This window comes from Zeus faber (genome assembly GCF_960531495.2).
Source record: "Zeus faber genome assembly, chromosome: 11".
Taxonomy (NCBI): Eukaryota; Metazoa; Chordata; class Actinopteri; order Zeiformes; family Zeidae; genus Zeus; species Zeus faber.
The window spans coordinates 23,149,715-23,170,012 of record NC_137205.1 but is presented as its reverse complement, the minus strand read 5'-3'; the positions used below and the strand labels follow the sequence as shown (position 1 = coordinate 23,170,012).

Genomic DNA, 20,298 nt, shown 5'->3' with positions numbered 1-20,298 from the left:
TTTTGATCAGATTTATAATATTATATACTATTACCTAGTATTAAACTTTTCTTCTTGTTGACTGATGGCAGCTTCTCCAAATCTTCTCCTTTACTGATGGCAACCCCTCCAAATCCTTCTCTTCGTAATCTTCTTATTCTTGACTGACGGCGGCTCCTCCAAACACACAGCTTTATAGGGGGAAAGTTGTGACTTCAAAAAGACATGACATGATGATACCCCCTTGTAGCCGCAGCAACCGGGGGGCGGGGCTATATGGGGAATTCCCCATGTATGTTTACATGTGTTTCCTTTACGACCGGATTTCTGCCGCCCTCGATTGTTTACCACACAAAAAGTGGAAAATCTTGTAAACTGCTGGCCGAAACCTCCCACAAATTTATAGAACACTTATCCATATCAACCCGTTCATTGTGATATATTTTGTGTGTACGTGGCTGAAAAAGTATGGGATGAGTAGCGTGGGGGAATTTTGCTATGGTGATGACACTTAGAATTATTCCATATCTTTATATAATGTATCAAAATACAAAATATATAAAATGATATCACATAATGTGAATTTTATTACAACAAATTTTGGCCTGTACCTACATAAATCATATCAAGGAAACTATATTTAATGCACTTACCAATTGAAATCAATATTGTACAAATCACCTTTATATAAACTTCCAATGCCTCAGGCCACCTCTGCACTTTCAACTTTGGATCAGAAATAAGTGTATATAATTCACGACAAACAAATTTGACAGCTGCAATTGAAATTTTTACATCAACCCTGATTCAATTTGAAAGATACATGCACTGCCTTCCTGCAGATTATGCAAATGTTTTAGGTTTAAAACTCATCTCCTTTGTTTGGTTTAGTGTACAGGGTATTCCTTGAAATTAGGATTTATTAGATACAAGTTTCTCCTTCCAAAGCCCTTATTATTGATGATATCTGTGAAAAAAGTGTTGATTGTTTTCAACGTATAATTGATTATATCGCCTTATGGGATCAATTCACCAATTTGTTAACACTTTAGTATCACTGCATACTGTTTGGTTGGTGTTTATACAATTTCTGACATTAAAACACCATTCTATGTAATAACATTTTATTGGTCATTGTCTGGGTACCATTGGGTGATCCACACCTCCTGACAGTAGTTAGTGACAGCCTCCGTAGCCAGGATGACAACCTAAGCCGACTCTCAAACATCTTCCCTTCCATCACGACCAGTCTTACTAAATTAATGGGAAGCTGATCAACATTGCGATGCCCCTTAACACGCCCACTTCTCTAACCGTATCTGGTGCAATTCTTAGTCCACATTATAATAATGAAATCTGGAAAATGATGTTTGGACAAAAAAACCTCCAAAAAATAAGTCAAAGTTAATTAAAACTTTTATTGCAATGCAGGAGCAACACATCAATGAAAAAATAGTAACAATATTCGACCAGTTTACAGCAGTGACAATTTCCATTTCAATGACATCTTTTCATTGCAAGTACAACAAGAACAAACACATATAAAGACTCATCAGAAATTAGTCCACAGTAAAACAAGACGTTTTCAATTTGGTTCATTGCCATCACACAAACACAAACGTTAACACACAAATATGAAGATAACATGTGAACATCATGTGTCGTAATAACATGAATACATTGTAAACTGTAATGGTAATCAAGCTGATAAGCTCAGAGTCCACAGTAACAATCCATTTAGTCTACTTCTTCAATGGTGGGGCCCTGGGAGCCGCCTCTAGCCTGCGCTCCACAGCTGCCTGTGGGCCTTCCTCCCTGATACAACTTGGAGATGATGGGGTTACACACCTTCTCCAGCTCTTTCAGCTGATGTTGGTATTCCTCCGTATCAGCCAGCTGGTTGTTCTCCAGCCAGGAAATGGTCTGATCACACTTCTCGATCACCTTCTTCTTCTCGTCCTCACTCATTTTGCCTTTCATGTTGTCATCCTGCACGCTGGTCTTCATATTGAAGGCGTAGGACTCCAGAGAGTTCTTGGCCGTTACCTTCTCCCTCTGGACGTCGTCCTCAGCTTTGTATTTGTCAGCATCCTGCACCATCCTCTCGATCTCTTCCTTGCTGAGCCGGCCCTTGTCGTTGGTGATGGTGATCTTGTTTTCTTTGCCGGTGCTTTTGTCTGCTGCGGAAACGTTCAAAATGCCGTTGGCGTCGATGTCAAAGGTGACCTCGATCTGGGGAACGCCTCTCGGTGCAGGTGGGATTCCCGACAGCTCAAATTTGCCCAACAGGTTGTTGTCCTTGGTCATGGCTCTCTCCCCTTCAAAGACCTGGATAAGGACCCCGGGCTGGTTATCGGCGTATGTGCTGAAGGTCTGGGTCTGTTTAGTGGGAATGGTGGTGTTGCGTTTAATCAGGGACGTCATGACTCCCCCGGCCGTCTCGATACCCAGGGATAGAGGGGCCACATCCAGGAGCAACAGGTCCTGTACATTCCCGGAGGTATCGCCTGTGAGAATGGCGGCCTGGACAGCGGCGCCATAAGCCACTGCCTCATCTGGGTTGATGCTCTTATTGAGCTCCCTGCCATTAAAGAAGTCCTGCAGCAGCTTCTGAATTTTGGGGATGCGGGTGGAGCCCCCAACCAGGACAATGTCATGGATCTGGCTCTTGTCCATTTTGGCGTCCCTCAGTGACTTCTCTACAGGTTCCAGCGTTCCCCTGAAGAGGTCTGAGCACATCTCCTCAAAGCGAGCCCTGGTGATGGAGGTGTAGAAGTCAATGCCCTCGTACAGAGAATCAATCTCAATGCTGGCCTGGGAGCTGGACGACAGGGTTCTCTTCGCCCTCTCACAAGCTGTGCGCAGCCTCCTCAAGGCCCTCTTGTTTTGGCTGATGTCCTTCTTGAATTTCCTCTTGAACTCCTCCACAAAGTGGTTGACCATGCGATTGTCAAAGTCCTCTCCACCCAGGTGAGTGTCTCCGGCTGTGGCTTTCACCTCAAAGATGCCGTCATCAATGGTGAGGATGGACACGTCGAAGGTGCCTCCACCCAGGTCAAAGATCAGCACGTTGCGTTCACTGGACTTGCCTTTGTCCAGGCCGTAGGCGATGGCGGCTGCTGTCGGCTCGTTGATTATCCTCAGGACATTCATCCCGGCAATGACACCTGCATCCTTAGTGGCCTGGCGCTGGGAGTCATTGAAGTAAGCTGGAACTGTGATGACAGCGTTGGACACCTTCTGGCCGAGGTAGGCCTCGGCGATCTCCTTCATCTTCACGAGGACCATCGAGGAGATCTCCTCGGGGTTGAAGGATTTGTTCTCCCCCTTGTATTCCACCTGGATTTTGGGCTTTCCTCCGTCACTGACCACCTTAAAGGGCCAGTGCTTCATGTCGGACTGCACCACCGGATCCTCATGCTTTCGTCCAATCAGTCGCTTGGCGTCAAAAACCGTGTTGTTGGGGTTCATCGCCACCTGGTTCTTGGCCGCGTCTCCGATGAGTCTCTCGGTGTCTGTGAACGCCACATAGCTGGGGGTGGTCCTGTTGCCCTGGTCGTTGGCGATGATTTCCACTTTCCCGTGCTGGAAAACCCCCACACAGGAGTAGGTGGTGCCCAGGTCAATGCCAATAGCTACACCTTTAGCCGCAGACATCTTGCTTCAAGGTCGTTTTCTGTAAACAAACAATTATAAAGCGCAGATCTGAGAATGTGATTTTCATTAACAACACAATATTACTTATGAAATACTTGTATTTGGCATGTGGTTCACAGCACAATGATTAGTTAATATTCTTGTGTATTTAAATTGTATTTATGTTCAAATACCAAAAATATGTACTGCATTCTATCTTAGCCCGTGTTATGGTTTCCATGTGTATTTAACTAACTACAAGCTGAAATCATTACAAAATGTATTCCAAAGAGAGGTTGTAGAAAACAAAAAGTTAGAAGAAAACCAGATTACCAACAATCACCAAAACAATATGTTCCAGGTTGAAGGCTAAACTTACCGAAGGTTGAAATGACTTTCCTTCGTCTCTCCTGGTCAGAAAAATAGGAGCGTTGTGCCCGCTGTTCGCTGCTTTCAGGCGGCTGTGTCTCCACTCGGCTGGACCTCCACAACTTCGTGCCAGCGTCCCCCGCAGAACCGTCTTTATACCCACTGGCTCCGTTCGGGACACTCCCAGACGCTTCTCGGAGCTCGACCAATGGGAGCGACGAGCGCCGGTCCCGCTCCCGGTATGACGTCACCCTGCCCAGAAGGAGGGAGAAGCGTCGAGAAGAGTCGAGAAGAGCCTGACGCGACTAGAGCCCGTTGCGACGCGTGTTCGTTAAGACTCCTGTGTACGACGTAACCGTGCGCACCGAGGTGTTGTGGTTTTTAAGTTATGTGTTTCGTTTCGTATTCAGGGAAATTTGCAGTGACTTCAAACAAAGTCGTTTGTCACCATCTGTTAGTTTCGTGGAAAACATGTAGACAGCAAGGCAAGACGCTGCCATGCTGCTTTCAACTAGGGCGAACTGTATTGTATATTATAAAAGGTAAGCACACACGAGTCATCTATTTATTTAATGTTATTATAGTCTTCCATGTAGTAGTGTGCGAGCTTCCTTTCTTATTGAACACAGCGGGAACAGGATCGGACAGTAACGTTCTCAGCTGCCAGGATGCGTTTTTCCTGCTGTATTGGAGGTGATTGTAAGACAAAAAAAACAAAACAATTTAAAAACTTGTGTGATGGTTTTCTTTTTTTTTTTAAATCTACAATTTCTTTGGACCTTTTCTCCGTAAATCGCAGTGAACGTGTTCTTGTTGGGACAGAAAACCGTCAGATATTATAGTTTACGCTACACGGTTAAACTAAAGTGGACAACAGAGCTCTCTTTTGGCCAAATCACGCAATTGCATTTCCAAAACAATAAAGAAAACGCGCTAATGTGACGGGGAAAACAACAAAAAGAGAAACAGTATCAATACATCCAGGTATTGTGCCTTTCAAGAACGGTCGTTTATTTAGCCTATAAAACCGCAGTTTTGTGAAAGAGTACACATTTCTTCCAAAAGTCTTCTAAATGTAGAAATAACAACGACCCATAATTGAAGAAAAACACGAAGTTTGGACGAGAACTTTCGAGAAGGGAACGAGGACGCTTCCCGACGCTTCTCAGAGCTCGACCAATGGGAGCAACGAGCGCTGATTTTAGTTCCGGTATGACGTCACACGCCTCAGACAGCGATAGAAGCGTCGAGAAATGTGACGCAAATACTGTGAAAAGCGTTGCGACTCCAAACTTTTATTATTTCTGTCCGTTAAGAATATATTGGGCAACCGTTTGTAGTCTTTATTATTTTGGTTTGATACTGAGTGTTTTTTCATCTTAAAATGGTTGCCTCTATATTATTCAGTACATGGGAAGCACGTGGTTTTTCTTCCGAAAACTTTTGTTATTGATGAATAAATTATACATCAACGAAAGGTTTAATAAGAAATTCATGTACAGTATATATTTAAATTATAACCCAATCCGCAAACCATTCACGGAAATTAAACAAACTATTTAAAATTGTATTACAGTATAATATAATCTATATTTGTTTTTATTCAATGCATTTTGCTTGTTTTATTTTGTTATTACTATTTGATGGTCTTTTATTTATGTAAAGCAATTTGAGTTGCATTCTGTGTATGAAATGTGCTTTTCAAGTAAAAGCTGTTATGATTTCGATTGTTGATAAATATAACAGTAACAAATATATACATAACAAATATGATAAATAATACCAGCCAGGTAAATTTGATTGTAGAATTGACTTTTTTAAAGAGATCGTTTGTCGGTCTTCAAATTAACTGACTGGATTTTTTTGTTTTGTACATCCCTGCACTACTGTTCAGGTTTTTTTTTACTTAAACAAAGACAAATATACTGATCATATTGCACACATTGTTAATATTTCCCATACTCTGCTATTCTGTATTATAAATATTTCTATCTCTATTCTATTTTGTTTTAATACTAATATTTACTTTCCAAGACGTTTTTGTAGTACTTGCTTTTTTACTTATACTCCTATTATTGTCTATGTTGTATGTTATGCACCAACAAACCACAGCAAATTCCTTGTGTGTGAAAACTTACTTGGCGAATAAAGTGAATCTGATTCAGATTATTACACAGTGTGCTAGATGTGGCAATAAAATCTGGACAGTGTGTTAGAATAAAGATTTGTTTGAGAAAATGTTCCAGGTTGAAAGTAAAGGAAATGGAGGAAAGGTGTAAATAAAATAACTTCACCTAACCGTCGAAAATATAGCTAAGAATTGTATTACAACCTTTGGCCTGCACCTACATCAATCACATAAAGGAAACTATATTCAATACATTTACCAGCAGAAATCATTAATGTACAAATCACCTTTGTATCAACTTCCAATGCCTCAGGCTCCCTCTGAACTTACAACTTTGGAATCAGAAATAAGCGTATATAATTCACGACTAAAAGTAAATTTGACAACTTCAATTTTTACATCAACCATGATTCAATTTGAAAGATACATGCACTGCCTTCCTGCCGATTATGCAAATGTTTTCGGTTTAAAACTCATCTCCTTTGTTTGGTTTAGTGTACAGAGTATTCCTTGAAATTTGGGTTTATTAGAATAAGTTTCTCCTTTCAAAGCCCTTATTATTGATGATATGTGAAAAAAGTGTTGATTGTTTTCAACGTCTAATTGATTAGATCGCCTTATGGGATCAATTCACCAGTTTGTTAACACTATAGTATCACTGCAACATTCAAGATTCAAGAGGTTTATTCGTCACATACATATACATACTTTCATACATATATGCAATGAAATGTAATGCAGTGATTTGCGGTGATAACACATAATATGTCAGAGGAAATTTCTTTCTACTATACCAACTAACTGATTCCTAAAATGTAATACAGTAAGTCGTATACTTATAGAATAAAATTAAAATAAATAGAATAAAATAAAATGGAATAGATAAAGGGAATAGGCTTATGTATATGGGATAGGCAATTATGTATATACAGATATGTGCATTAAAGTGGCATGTGAATGAAGTGAGGTAGTGTTTGTGGGATAATACAGCACAGTATACAACAGTACGGTGCAGCAATACGTTAACACCGAACAACCCAGAACAGTGACACAGTATGCGGTACAGTATGCTAAATGCAGTAGAGTAAGGTAGTGGAGCCTATGTGTGTGGCTCAGTGAGGACCCCTGGTGAGGTCAGCATTGACAGTTCTTATGGCTTGCAGGACAAAACTCTGTCCCTCTTCTCTCTGTGTGACTGCGGAGGCGCTTGCCTGACCGCAGCAGCTGGAACAGTCCGTTGTTAGGAATCAGTTAGTTGGTCTATTAGAAAGAAATTTTTCCGAGGACATATTGTGTGTTATCACCGGGTGCGTTGCATTACATTTCACTGCATATATGTATAAAAGTATGTATATGTATGTGACGAATAAAACCTCTTGAATCTTGAATCTTGTTGGGGTGTTGAGGAACCTTCATGATCCTGTGGGCTCTGCTACTACACCTCCTGGTGTATAAGTCCTGCAGGGAGGAGAGGGTAGTTCCAGTGGTACGTTCAGCTGAACACACCACCCTCTGCAGGGCCCGCCTGTCCTGAGCAGTGCAGTTCACAAACCAGGCAGTAATGTTGCCTGTCAGGATGCTCTCCACCGCTCCACAGTAGAAGGACTTGAGGATCCTCGCGAGACCCGGAATATCCTCAGCTGCCTGAGGTGGTAAAGACGCTGCCTCGCCTTTTTCACCAGAGTGTCTGTTTGTAAAGTCCATGTTAAGTCCTCTGCGATGTGGACTCCCGAGTATGTGATGCTGCTCACCCTGTCAACAGAAGTCTCATTAATCACCAAGGGCGTGTGCGTCCTCGATTGGAATCCTCGCCTAAAGTCCACATTCATCTCCTTCGTTTTGCTGACTTTCAGGTGGAGGCTGTTGTCCTGGCACCAGAGTGACAGGTCAGCCACGTCCTCGCGGGAGACCTTCTCGTCGCAGTCGGTGATCAGGCCCATGACACCGGTGCCGTCAGCAAACGATAATGATGTTGGAGCTGGACCTGGCTACATAGTCAAGTGTGTACAGGGAGTATAGTAGGGGGCTGAGGACGCAACCCTGGGGGGATCCTGTATTCAGGGTGAGGGAGCTGAACAAGTGCTTCCCCACCATAACCACCTGGGGCCGGGCTGTGAGGAAGCCCAGGATCCAGGCACACAGCGGAGTATTCAGTCCGATATCCTTCAGCTTGACAGCCTGTCTGGTGGGGACTATGGTGTTGAAAGCTGAACTGTAATCGATGAATAGCATTCTCACATAGGCCCCCTTCCGGCCATCCAGGTGCGTGAGCATGGTGTGCAGTACCTGGGAGACCGCGTCATCCGTTGATCTGTTCTGCCGGTACGCGAACTGCAACGGGTCCAAGGTGCGGGGGAGGGAGGCGCAGATAATTTATAATAATTTATGATAATCCTTAATCAGCCTCTCGAAACACTTCATGACCACCGAGGGGAGGGCCACCGGACGGTAGTCATTCAGGCAGGCAGGAGAGGCGATTTTCGGGACAGGAACGACGGTGGACCTCTTGAAGCAGGACGGGACCACTGGTTCAGCCAGGAAGATGTTGAATATTGTAGTGAACACTGGAGCTAGCTGGTTAGCACAGGTTTTCAGTACTCGCCCAGATATGCCGTCTGGGCCCGCAGCCTGCATACTGTTTTGTTGGTGTTTACAAAATTTCTGACATTAAAACAACATTCGATGTAATAACATTTTATTGGTCATTGTCTGGGTACCATTGGGTGATCCACACCTCCTGACAGTAGTTAGTGACAGCCTCCGTAGCCAGGATGACAACCTGACAGTGAAGTCACTAATGTAAGCCGACTCTCAAACATCTTCCCTTCCATCACGATCAGTCTTACTAAATTAATGGAAAGCTGATCAACATTGCGATTCCCCTTAACACGCCCACTTCTCTAACCGTATCTGGTGCCATGCTTAGTCCACATTATAATAATGAAATCTGGAAAATGATGTTCGGACAAAAAAAAAAACTTCCAAAAAATAAGTCAGTTAATTAAAACTTTTATTGCAATGCAGGAGCAACGCATCAATGAAAAAATAGTAACAATATTCAACCAGTGTACCGCGGTGACAATTTCCATTTCAATGACATCTTTTTCATTGCAAGTACAACAAGAACAAACACATATGAAGACTCATCAGAAATGAGTCCACAGTAAAACAAGACTTTTTTTTTAAATTTGGTTCATTGCCATCACACAAACACATACGTTAACACACAAATATGAAGATAACATGTGAACATCATGTGTCGTAATAACATGAATACATTGTAAACTGTAATGGTAATCAAGCTGATAAGCTCAGAGTCCACAGTAACAATCCATTTAGTCTACTTCTTCAATGGTGGGGCCCTGGGAGCCGCCTCTAGCCTGCGCTCCACAGCTGCCTGTGGGCCTTCCTCCCTGATACAACTTGGAGATGATGGGGTTACACACCTTCTCCAGCTCTTTCAGCTGATGTTGGTATTCCTCCGTATCAGCCAGCTGGTTGTTCTCCAGCCAGGAAATGGCCTGATCACACTTCTCGATCACCTTCTTCTTCTCGTCCTCGCTCATTTTGCCTTTCATGTTGTCGTCCTGCACGCTGGTCTTCATGTTGAAGGCGTAGGACTCCAGAGAGTTCTTGGCCGTTACCTTCTCCCTCTGGACGTCGTCCTCAGCTTTGTATTTGTCAGCATCCTGCACCATCCTCTCGATCTCTTCCTTGCTGAGCCGGCCCTTGTCGTTGGTGATGGTGATCTTGTTTTCTTTGCCGGTGCTTTTGTCTGCTGCGGAAACGTTCAAAATGCCGTTGGCGTCGATGTCAAAGGTGACCTCGATCTGGGGAACGCCTCTCGGTGCAGGTGGGATTCCCGACAGCTCAAATTTGCCCAACAGGTTGTTGTCCTTGGTCATGGCTCTCTCCCCTTCAAAGACCTGGATAAGGACCCCGGGCTGGTTGTCGGCGTATGTGCTGAAGGTCTGGGTCTGTTTAGTGGGGATGGTGGTGTTGCGTTTAATCAGGGACGTCATGACTCCCCCGGCCGTCTCGATACCCAGGGATAGAGGGGCCACATCCAGGAGCAACAGGTCCTGTACATTCTCAGAGGTATCGCCTGTGAGAATGGCGGCCTGAACAGCGGCGCCATAAGCCACGGCCTCATCTGGGTTGATGCTCTTATTGAGCTCCCTGCCATTTAAGAAGTCCTGCAGCAGCTTCTGAATTTTGGGGATGCGGGTGGAGCCTCCAACCAAGACAATGTCATGGATCTGGCTCTTATCCATTTTGGCATCCCTCAGTGACTTCTCTACAGGTTCCAGTGTTCCCCTGAAGAGGTCTGAGCACATCTCCTCAAAGCGAGCCCTGGTGATGGAGGTGTAGAAGTCAATGCCCTCGTACAGAGAATCAATCTCAATGCTGGCCTGGGAGCTGGACGACAGGGTTCTCTTCGCCCTCTCACAAGCTGTGCGCAGCCTCCTCAAGGCCCTCTTGTTTTGGCTGATGTCCTTCTTGAATTTCCTCTTGAACTCCTCCACAAAGTGGTTGACCATGCGATTGTCAAAGTCCTCTCCACCCAAGTGAGTGTCTCCGGCTGTGGCTTTCACCTCAAAGATGCCGTCATCAATGGTGAGGATGGACACGTCGAAGGTGCCTCCACCCAGGTCAAAGATCAGCACGTTGCGTTCACTGGACTTGCCTTTGTCCAGGCCATAGGCGATGGCGGCTGCTGTCGGCTCGTTGATTATCCTCAGAACATTCATCCCGGCAATGACACCTGCATCCTTAGTGGCCTGGCGCTGGGAGTCGTTGAAGTAAGCTGGAACTGTGATGACAGCGTTGGACACCTTCTGGCCGAGGTAGGCCTCGGCGATCTCCTTCATCTTCACGAGGACCATCGAGGAGATCTCCTCGGGGTTGAAGGATTTGTTCTCCCCCTTGTATTCCACCTGGATTTTGGGCTTTCCTCCGTCACTGACCACCTTAAAGGGCCAGTGCTTCATGTCGGACTGCACCACCGGATCCTCATGCTTTCGTCCAATCAGTCGCTTGGCGTCAAACACCGTGTTGTTGGGGTTCATCGCCACCTGGTTCTTGGCCGCGTCTCCGATGAGTCTCTCGGTGTCTGTGAACGCCACATAGCTGGGGGTGGTCCTGTTGCCCTGGTCGTTGGCGATGATTTCCACTTTCCCGTGCTGGAAAACCCCCACACAGGAGTAGGTGGTGCCCAGGTCAATGCCAATAGCTACACCTTTAGCTGCAGACATCTTGCTTCAAGGTAGTTTTCTGTAAATAAACAATTATAAAGCGCAGATCTTAGACTGATTTTCATTAACAACACAATATTACTTATGAAATACTTGTATTCAGCATGTGGTACACAGCACAATGATTAGTTAATATTCTCGTGTATTTAAATTGTATTTATGTTCAAATACCAAAAATGTGTACTGCATTCTATCTAAGCCCATTTTATGTTTTCCATGTGTATTTAACTAACTACAAGCTGAAATCATTACAAAATGTATTCCATAGACAGTTTGTAGAAAACAAAAAGTTAGAAGAAAACCAGATTACCAACAATCACCAAAACAATATGTTCCAGGTTGAAGGCTAAACTTACCGAAGGTTGAAATGACTTTCCTTCGTCTCTCCTGGTCAGAAAAATAGGAGCGTTGTGCCCGCTGTTCGCTGCTTTCAGGCGGCTGGGTCTCCACTCGGCTGGACCTCCACAACTTCGTGCCAGCGTCCCCCGCAGAACCGTCTTTATACCCACTGGCTCCGTTCGGGACACTCCCAGACGCTTCTCGGAGCTCGTCCAATGGGAGCGACGAGCGCCGGTCCCGCTCCCGGTATGACGTCACCCTGCCCAGAAGGAGGGAGAAGCGTCGAGAAGAGTCGCGAAGAGCCTGACGCGACTAGAGCCCGTTGCGACGCGTGTTCGTTAAGACTCCTGTGTACGACGTAACCGTGCGCACCGAGGTGTTGTGGTTTTTAAGTTATGTGTTTCGTTTCGTATTCAGGGAAATTTGCAGTGACTTCAAACAAAGTCGTTTGTCACCATCTGTCAGTTTCGTGGAAAACATGTAGACAGCAAGGCAAGACGCTGCCATGCTGCTTTCAACTAGGGCGAACTGTATTGTATATTATAAAAGGTAAGCACACACGAGTCATCTATTTATTTAATGTTATTATAGTCTTCCATGTAGTAGTGTGCGAGCTTCCTTTCTTATTGAACACAGCGGGAACAGGATCGGACAGTAACGTTCTCAGCTGCCAGGATGCGTTTTTCCTGCTGTATTGGAGGTGATTGTAAGACAAAAAAAACAAAACAATTTAAAAACTTGTGTGATGGTTTTCTTTTTTTTTTTAAATCTACAATTTCTTTGGACCTTTTCTCCGTAAATCGCAGTGAACGTGTTCTTGTTGGGACAGAAAACCGTCAGATATTATAGTTTACGCTACACGGTTAAACTAAAGTGGACAACAGAGCTCTCTTTTGGCCAAATCACGCAATTGCATTTCCAAAACAATAAAGAAAACGCGCTAATGTGACGGGGAAAACAACAAAAAGAGAAACAGTATCAATACATCCAGGTATTGTGCCTTTCAAGAACGGTCGTTTATTTAGCCTATAAAACCGCAGTTTTGTGAAAGAGTACACATTTCTTCCAAAAGTCTTCTAAATGTAGAAATAACAACGACCCATAATTGAAGAAAAACACGAAGTTTGGACGAGAACTTTCGAGAAGGGAACGAGGACGCTTCCCGACGCTTCTCAGAGCTCGACCAATGGGAGCAACGAGCGCTGATTTTAGTTCCGGTATGACGTCACACGCCTCAGACAGCGATAGAAGCGTCGAGAAATGTGACGTAAATACTGTGAAAAGCGTTGCGACTCCAAACTTTTATTATTTCTGTCCGATAAGAATATATTGGGCAACCGTTTGTAGTCTTTATTATTTTGGTTTGATACTGAGTGTTTTTTCATCTTAAAATGGTTGCCTCTATATTATTCAGTACATGGGAAGCACGTGGTTTTTCTTCCGAAAACTTTTGTTATTGATGAATAAATTATACATCAACGAAAGGTTTAATAAGAAATTCATGTACAGTATATATTTAAATTATAACCCAATCCACAAACCATTCACGGAAATTAAACAAACTATTTAAAATTGTATTACAGTATAATATAATCTATACTTGTTTTTATTCAATGCATTTTGCTTGTTTTATTTTGTTATTACTATTTGATGGTCTTTTATTTATGTAAAGCAATTTGAGTTGCATTCTGTGTATGAAATGTGCTTTTCAAGTAAAAGCTGTTATGATTACGATTGTTGATAAATATAACTAACAAATATATACATAACAAATATGATAAATAATACTAGCCAGGTAAATTTGATTGTAGAATTGACTTTTTTAAAGAGATCGTTTGTCGGTCTTCAAATTAACTGACTGGATTTTTTTGTTTTGTACATCCCTGCACTACTGTTCAGGTTTTTTTTTACTTAAACAAAGACAAATATACTGATCATATTGCACACATTGTTAATATTTCCCATACTCTGCTATTCTGTATTATAAATATTTCTATCTCTATTCTATTTTGTTTTAATACTAATATTTACTTTCCAAGACGTTTTTGTAGTACTTGCTTTTTTACTTATACTCCTATTATTGTCTATGTTGTATGTTATGCACCAACAAACCACAGCAAATTCCTTGTGTGTGAAAACTTACTTGGCGAATAAAGTGAATCTGATTCAGATTATTACACAGTGTGCTAGATGTGGCAATAAAATCTGGACAGTGTGTTAGAATAAAGATTTGTTTGAGAAAATGTTCCAGGTTGAAAGTAAAGGAAATGGAGGAAAGGTGTAAATAAAATAACTTCACCTAACCGTCAAAAATATAGCTAAGAATTTTATTACAACCTTTGGCCTGCACCTGCATCAATCACAAAAAGGAAACTATATTCAATACATTTACCAGCAGAAATCATTAATGTACAAATCACCTTTGTATCAACTTCCAATGCCTCAGGCTCCCTCTGAACTTACAACTTTGGAATCAGAAATAAGCGTATATAATTCACGACTAAAAGTAAATTTGACAACTTCAATTTTTACATCAACCCTGATTCAATTTGAAAGATACATGCACTGCCTTCCTGCCGATTATGCAAATGTTTTCGGTTTAAAACTCATCTCCTTTGTTTGGTTTAGTGTACAGGGTATTCCTTGAAATTTGGGTTTATTAGAATAAGTTTCTCCTTTCAAAGCCCTTATTGATGATATCTGTGGAAAAAAGTGTTGATTGTTTTCAAAGTATAATTGATTATATCGCCTTATGGGATCAATTCACCAATTTGTTAACACTATAGTATCACTGCATACTGTTTTGTTGGTGTTCATTAAATTTTTGACATTAAAACATTCTATGTAATAACATTTTATTGGTCATTGTCTGGGTACCATTGGGTGATCCACACCTCCTGACAGTAGTTAGTGACAGCCTCCGTAGCCAGGATGACAACCTGACAGTGAAGTCACTAATGTAAGCCGACTCTCAAACATCTTCCCTTCCATCACGATCAGTCTTACTAAATTAATGGAAAGCTGATCAACATTGCGACTCCCCTTAACACGCCCACTTCTCTAACCGTATCTGGTGGCATGCTTAGTCCACATTATAATAAGGAAATCTGGAAAATGATGTTTGGACGAAAAAACTTCCAAAAAATAAGTCAAAGTTAATTAAAAACTTTTATTGCAATGCAGGAGCAACGCATCAATGAAAAAATAGTAACAATATTCGACCAGTGTACAGCAGTGACAATTTCCATTTCGATGACATCTTTTTCATTGCAAGTACAACAAGAACAAACACATAAAGACTCATCAGAAATGAGTCCACAGTAAAACAAGACTTTTTCAATTTGGTTCATTGCCATCACACAAACGCAAACGTTAACACACAAATATGAAGATAACATGTGAACATCATGTGTCGTAATAACATGAATACATTGTAAACTGTAATGGTAATCAAGCTGATAAGCTCAGAGTCCACAGTAACAATCCATTTAGTCTACTTCTTCAATGGTGGGGCCCTGGGAGCCGCCTCTAGCCTGCGCTCCACAGCTGCCTGTGGGCATTCCTCCCTGATACAACTTGGAGATGATGGGGTTGCACACCTTCTCCAGCTCTTTCAACTGATGTTGGTATTCCTCCGTATCAGCCAGCTGGTTGTTCTCCAGCCAGGAAATGGTCTGATCACACTTCTCGATCACCTTCTTCTTCTCGTCCTCACTCATTTTGCCTTTCATGTTGTCATCCTGCACGCTGGTCTTCATGTTGAAGGCGTAGGACTCCAGAGAGTTCTTGGCCGTTACCTTCTCCCTCTGAACGTCGTCCTCAGCTTTGTATTTGTCAGCATCCTGCACCATCCTCTCGATCTCTTCCTTGCTGAGCCGGCCCTTGTCGTTGGTGATGGTGATCTTGTTTTCTTTGCCGGTGCTTTTGTCTGCTGCGGAAACGTTCAAAATGCCGTTGGCGTCGATGTCAAAGGTGACCTCGATCTGGGGAACGCCTCTCGGTGCAGGTGGGATTCCCGACAGCTCAAATTTGCCCAACAGGTTGTTGTCCTTGGTCATGGCTCTCTCCCCTTCAAAGACCTGGATAAGGACCCCGGGCTGGTTATCGGCGTATGTGCTGAAGGTCTGGGTCTGTTTAGTGGGGATGGTGGTGTTGCGTTTAATCAGGGACGTCATGACTCCCCCGGCCGTCTCGATACCCAGGGATAGAGGGGCCACATCCAGGAGCAACAGGTCCTGTACATTCCCGGAGGTATCGCCTGTGAGAATGGCGGCCTGGACAGCGGCGCCATAAGCCACTGCCTCATCTGGGTTGATGCTCTTATTGAGCTCCCTGCCATTAAAGAAGTCCTGCAGCAGCTTCTGAATTTTGGGGATGCGGGTGGAGCCCCCAACCAGGACAATGTCATGGATCTGGCTCTTGTCCATTTTGGCATCCCTCAGTGACTTCTCTACAGGTTCCAGCGTTCCCCTGAAGAGGTCTGAGCACATCTCCTCAAAGCGAGCCCTGGTGATGGAGGTGTAGAAGTCAATGCCCTCGTACAGAGAATCAATCTCAATGCTGGCCTGGGAGCTGGACGACAGGGTTCTCTTCGCCCTCTCACAAGCTGTGCGCAGCCTCCTCAAGGCCCTCTTGTTTTGGCTGATGTCCTTCTTGAATTTCCTCTTGAACTCCTCCACAAAGTGGTTGACCATGCGATTGTCAAAGTCCTCTCCGCCCAAGTGAGTGTCTCCGGCTGTGGCTTTCACCTCAAAGATGCCGTCATCAATGGTGAGGATGGACACGTCGAAGGTGCCTCCACCCAGGTCAAAGATCAGCACGTTGCGTTCACTGGACTTGCCTTTGTCCAGGCCGTAGGCGATGGCGGCTGCTGTCGGCTCGTTGATTATCCTCAGGACATTCATCCCGGCAATGACACCTGCATCCTTAGTGGCCTGGCGCTGGGAGTCGTTGAAGTAAGCTGGAACTGTGATGACAGCGTTGGACACCTTCTGGCCGAGGTAGGCCTCGGCGATCTCCTTCATCTTCACGAGGACCATCGAGGAGATCTCCTCGGGGTTGAAGGATTTGTTCTCCCCCTTGTATTCCACCTGGATTTTGGGCTTTCCTCCGTCACTGACCACCTTAAAGGGCCAGTGCTTCATGTCGGACTGCACCACCGGATCCTCATGCTTTCGTCCAATCAGTCGCTTGGCGTCAAAAACCGTGTTGTTGGGGTTCATCGCCACCTGGTTCTTGGCCGCGTCTCCGATGAGTCTCTCGGTGTCTGTGAACGCCACATAGCTGGGGGTGGTCCTGTTGCCCTGGTCGTTGGCGATGATTTCCACTTTCCCGTGCTGGAAAACCCCCACACAGGAGTAGGTGGTGCCCAGGTCAATGCCAATAGCTACACCTTTAGCCGCAGACATCTTGCTTCAAGGTAGTTTTCTGTAAATAAACAATTATAAAGCGCAGATCTTAGACTGATTTTCATAAACAACACAATATTACTCATGAAATACTTTTATTCGGCATGTGGTACACAGCACAATTAGTTAAATGTACACTTTTCCACATTAAAATATCTAAAAATGACTAGATCTATGTTATGTTTGTTAAGTTGTGTATTCACATTATCCCAATTGTTTCCAACAATTTTCAAACCCAGAGATATCCGTAATTCACAATTGCAGAGATTGAACAATCACCTCTAATATTGTCCCGAAGTGTGCGCGGCCCCCTGGTGGGCCTTGAAGGTACTGTAAATGGGCCGCGAGAGGGAATTAACAATAATAATAAAAAAAAAAAGTTGTTAATTTTTAAGTTTGAAATCATGTTTGAAATTACCATACATTTTATAATTCAATGTTTATATTGAACAAAATAATCAGAACTCATAAAAGAAAGCCGTGGTATTTAAATTTACAATTCTTCACTGAGGTGTGATTAACGGTTTGGGTGGACCGCATACATTACATTGTCTCTTGGCCCATGTTGTTTTATTCATGGTTTATTTTAGTACGATCCGAAATAATTACAAAACGTATTTCAACGAGAGTTTGTAAAAAAAAAAATAATAATAATAAAATAGGAAAAGAAAATAAAAGTAAGAAGAAATAAGATTTTGCGACACAAAGTTTTGCATGTCGCCCAACAATTACGCGATTGAAAGAATAAAACAAAATAGGAAAACAAGCAATGCACTCACGATTCGTCGTCGATGAGAAAAGCCAAAGAGACTTCGTTGGTCCGGTCAGCTGCCCCCGCCCGGGTCCGCTCCGTCAGCTCCTCTCGCCGCCTCTGCCGCCACCCGTCGGCCGCTGCCCACCTTTATGCGACGCGCGGCGCTACTTCCGGAAAATTTCGGTCCAATCAGAGTGCAGCCGGCGCAGTGACGTGCGCGGAACTAGAACGTTCCAGACGCACCCAGGCCTTGGGAGAAGCTTCCAGGCCGCTCCTACGTAACTCAGTCAGCGACGACGTCACGGAACGGTAGGAATTCTGTCACATTCGCTGACGATATATTAAAAATAATACATGGAAATAAAAACGGAAAATACGAATAAGTACTTAAATCCACACATGCATAATATCTTAGTCTTTATTTAATACTTATATCTACGGTATTTAATTTGATCTGTGGCCCGTTTCCACCAGGGACAAAAAAAAAAAATCTATAAAACTATATATATATAGATATATAACTATATCTATATATATATATATATATATATATAAATAATCATCTATCTGTACTTGATAAATACCTTATTAGTAGATAGATAGATAAGGTACAATTCGACTAAAAAATAAATAAACAAAAAAATATTTGTTTCAACTAAACTAAAGGTGAACTAAAAAATAACAACCCATCAGAAGAAGGTGATATACTATTAAACAAAATATTTACTGAATTTCTCAAATTTGGGTAATCCTGACGTTGATCCCTCCCAACAATAACGTTCTGTCTGAACATTAAAAGGGTTAAGGAGTGGCTAGAAAGAGCAGCGTTGATAAAAACCAACTGATCTGAGCGCCTCTCTTGCGAACGGTCTTCTGGCTGGAACGCCGGAAGACACGCTAGTGTTCAAAACACGACTCCATCGCCTCAAAAGTCAAAGGAAACGCTGAAAGTCAACCTCAATTATTGATGTTTTATCATCCAGCCATATCATTTGTAATTCTACCCTAAAACGATGACCGGTCCTTTCCAGGAAACCCCCGTGACACACACCAGACGTGCTCAATTTGTTGGCTCGATTTAGGCCACGTTGTGATGTCACGATGACGTGTGACCAGGGAGCGTTTCTAAAATGAGAAGTAAACATTTTAGTATAAAGGCAAATATTTAATGGTTATTGTAAACAAATGATACAGCTTGAGAAAACGGGGGACATCGCCTTGAAAGTGTTCTGCAATCCTGCCAAATGTGACCGACACACACACACACACACACACACACACACACACACACACACACACACACACACACACACACACACACACACACACACACACACACACACGACTACTGTTGCCACACTGCAGAACATGGAGGAACCCGGACAACACGGGAGGCAGTGTAGTCGCCGATGGTTCGCCTCTTCACACCGGGGAGACGCGGCTCTTCAGTGGTATTTTCCTGAGCGATACGGAGGCAGTGAAGTACAAGGGGGAAGACGCGGCGGACCGCGTTCACGCTCGCCGGATAAAATTCACAGGACTACAAAACAAGTCAGGGTTAATAGTTTAGGTCACGGAGGAAGACGTCCATTTGGAGAAGTATGACTGCAGTAGCATGCCACAAACGGAAGCAATATCCATACCAGGTTAGATAGTGAGATAGAAAACCTCTCTCATGGTGCATAACCTGGAAAAATGGCATTATATATTTTCATATATATATATATATATATATATATGTATATATATATTTTTTTTTTCATATATATATTTTCATATATATATTTTCATACATATATTCATATATATACATATATTCATACATATATATATACATATATTCATATTCATACATATATATATATATTCATATATATATATATATTTCAGTAACAAGAAACATGATTATTCTTGATTTTACGTTATTACGCTTATATATATATTTTTTTTAAATGAAAATATATGAAGAAAACCTGTAGAGGAAACTTTGGTTGGATATAAATTTGCTCCGGTAAATAACTCTAGTATACAATGTACATATTTAGGTAACTCTATTTAAATACTAATTAGACTAAATTAAAATGAATACTTTTCTACAAAATAGTATGTATAGTACTGACATCTTACATGCTGTCTTCCGTGGGACAGAGAGCTTGGAGCTCCGTAGAAGGCGTGTTCATGACAACACCTAAACATGCCGTGCAAACAGAGTTCTGCCATCCCTTTGTTTTGACTCTATTGCCGAGCACTTTTACCTGGTTTCCGTAATTTCATAACCCCCAGAAGGTATAAGGAATACATTTAGTTCATATGAAGTAATCAACTCTGGAAAACAAAAAAACAAAAAAAAAAAAAAAAAAGGTGAGTTTTCAAAAGCGGAACAAAAAAAAAATTTAAAGAAATGTCACGGAACCAACAAACAGGAAAAAA

The 20,298-nt window shown here is 42.8% G+C and overlaps 3 protein-coding genes across 3 annotated transcripts; all 3 read right to left on the bottom strand.

Annotated features, from left to right (window-relative positions):
- Window positions 1-1,679: 1,679 nt before the first annotated feature.
- Window positions 1,680-3,636, bottom strand: LOC307237249 (heat shock 70 kDa protein-like; the record flags this gene model as incomplete). The annotated part of the gene is made up of 1 exon (XM_080009947.1): window positions 1,680-3,636. The coding sequence occupies one exon, from the start codon at window positions 3,634-3,636 to the stop codon at window positions 1,717-1,719; it is 1,920 nt and encodes a 639-aa protein (XP_079866073.1). The 3' UTR covers window positions 1,680-1,716.
- Window positions 3,637-9,447: 5,811 nt separating this feature from the next.
- On the bottom strand, window positions 9,448-11,842 carry LOC307236672 (heat shock 70 kDa protein-like; the record flags this gene model as incomplete). The annotated part of the gene is made up of 2 exons (XM_080009153.1): window positions 11,724-11,842; window positions 9,448-11,386 (listed from the first exon to the last, which is right to left on the bottom strand). Exon 2 carries the CDS (start codon window positions 11,365-11,367, stop codon window positions 9,448-9,450), a length of 1,920 nt encoding a protein of 639 aa, XP_079865279.1. The 5' UTR covers window positions 11,368-11,386; window positions 11,724-11,842.
- Window positions 11,843-14,855: 3,013 nt separating this feature from the next.
- LOC307236914 (heat shock 70 kDa protein-like) lies at window positions 14,856-17,975 on the bottom strand. Its single transcript, XM_080009501.1, has 2 exons — window positions 17,894-17,975; window positions 14,856-17,133 (listed from the first exon to the last, which is right to left on the bottom strand). The coding sequence occupies exon 2, from the start codon at window positions 17,112-17,114 to the stop codon at window positions 15,195-15,197; it is 1,920 nt and encodes a 639-aa protein (XP_079865627.1). The 5' UTR covers window positions 17,115-17,133; window positions 17,894-17,975; the 3' UTR covers window positions 14,856-15,194.
- Between the last annotated feature and the right edge of the window lie 2,323 nt (window positions 17,976-20,298).

What these genes read in the sequence shown, in the direction of transcription:
- LOC307236914 (XM_080009501.1), bottom strand. Translation starts at nt 17,114, where the DNA reads ATGTCTGCGGCTAAAGGTGTAGCTATTGGCATTGACCTGGGCACCACC.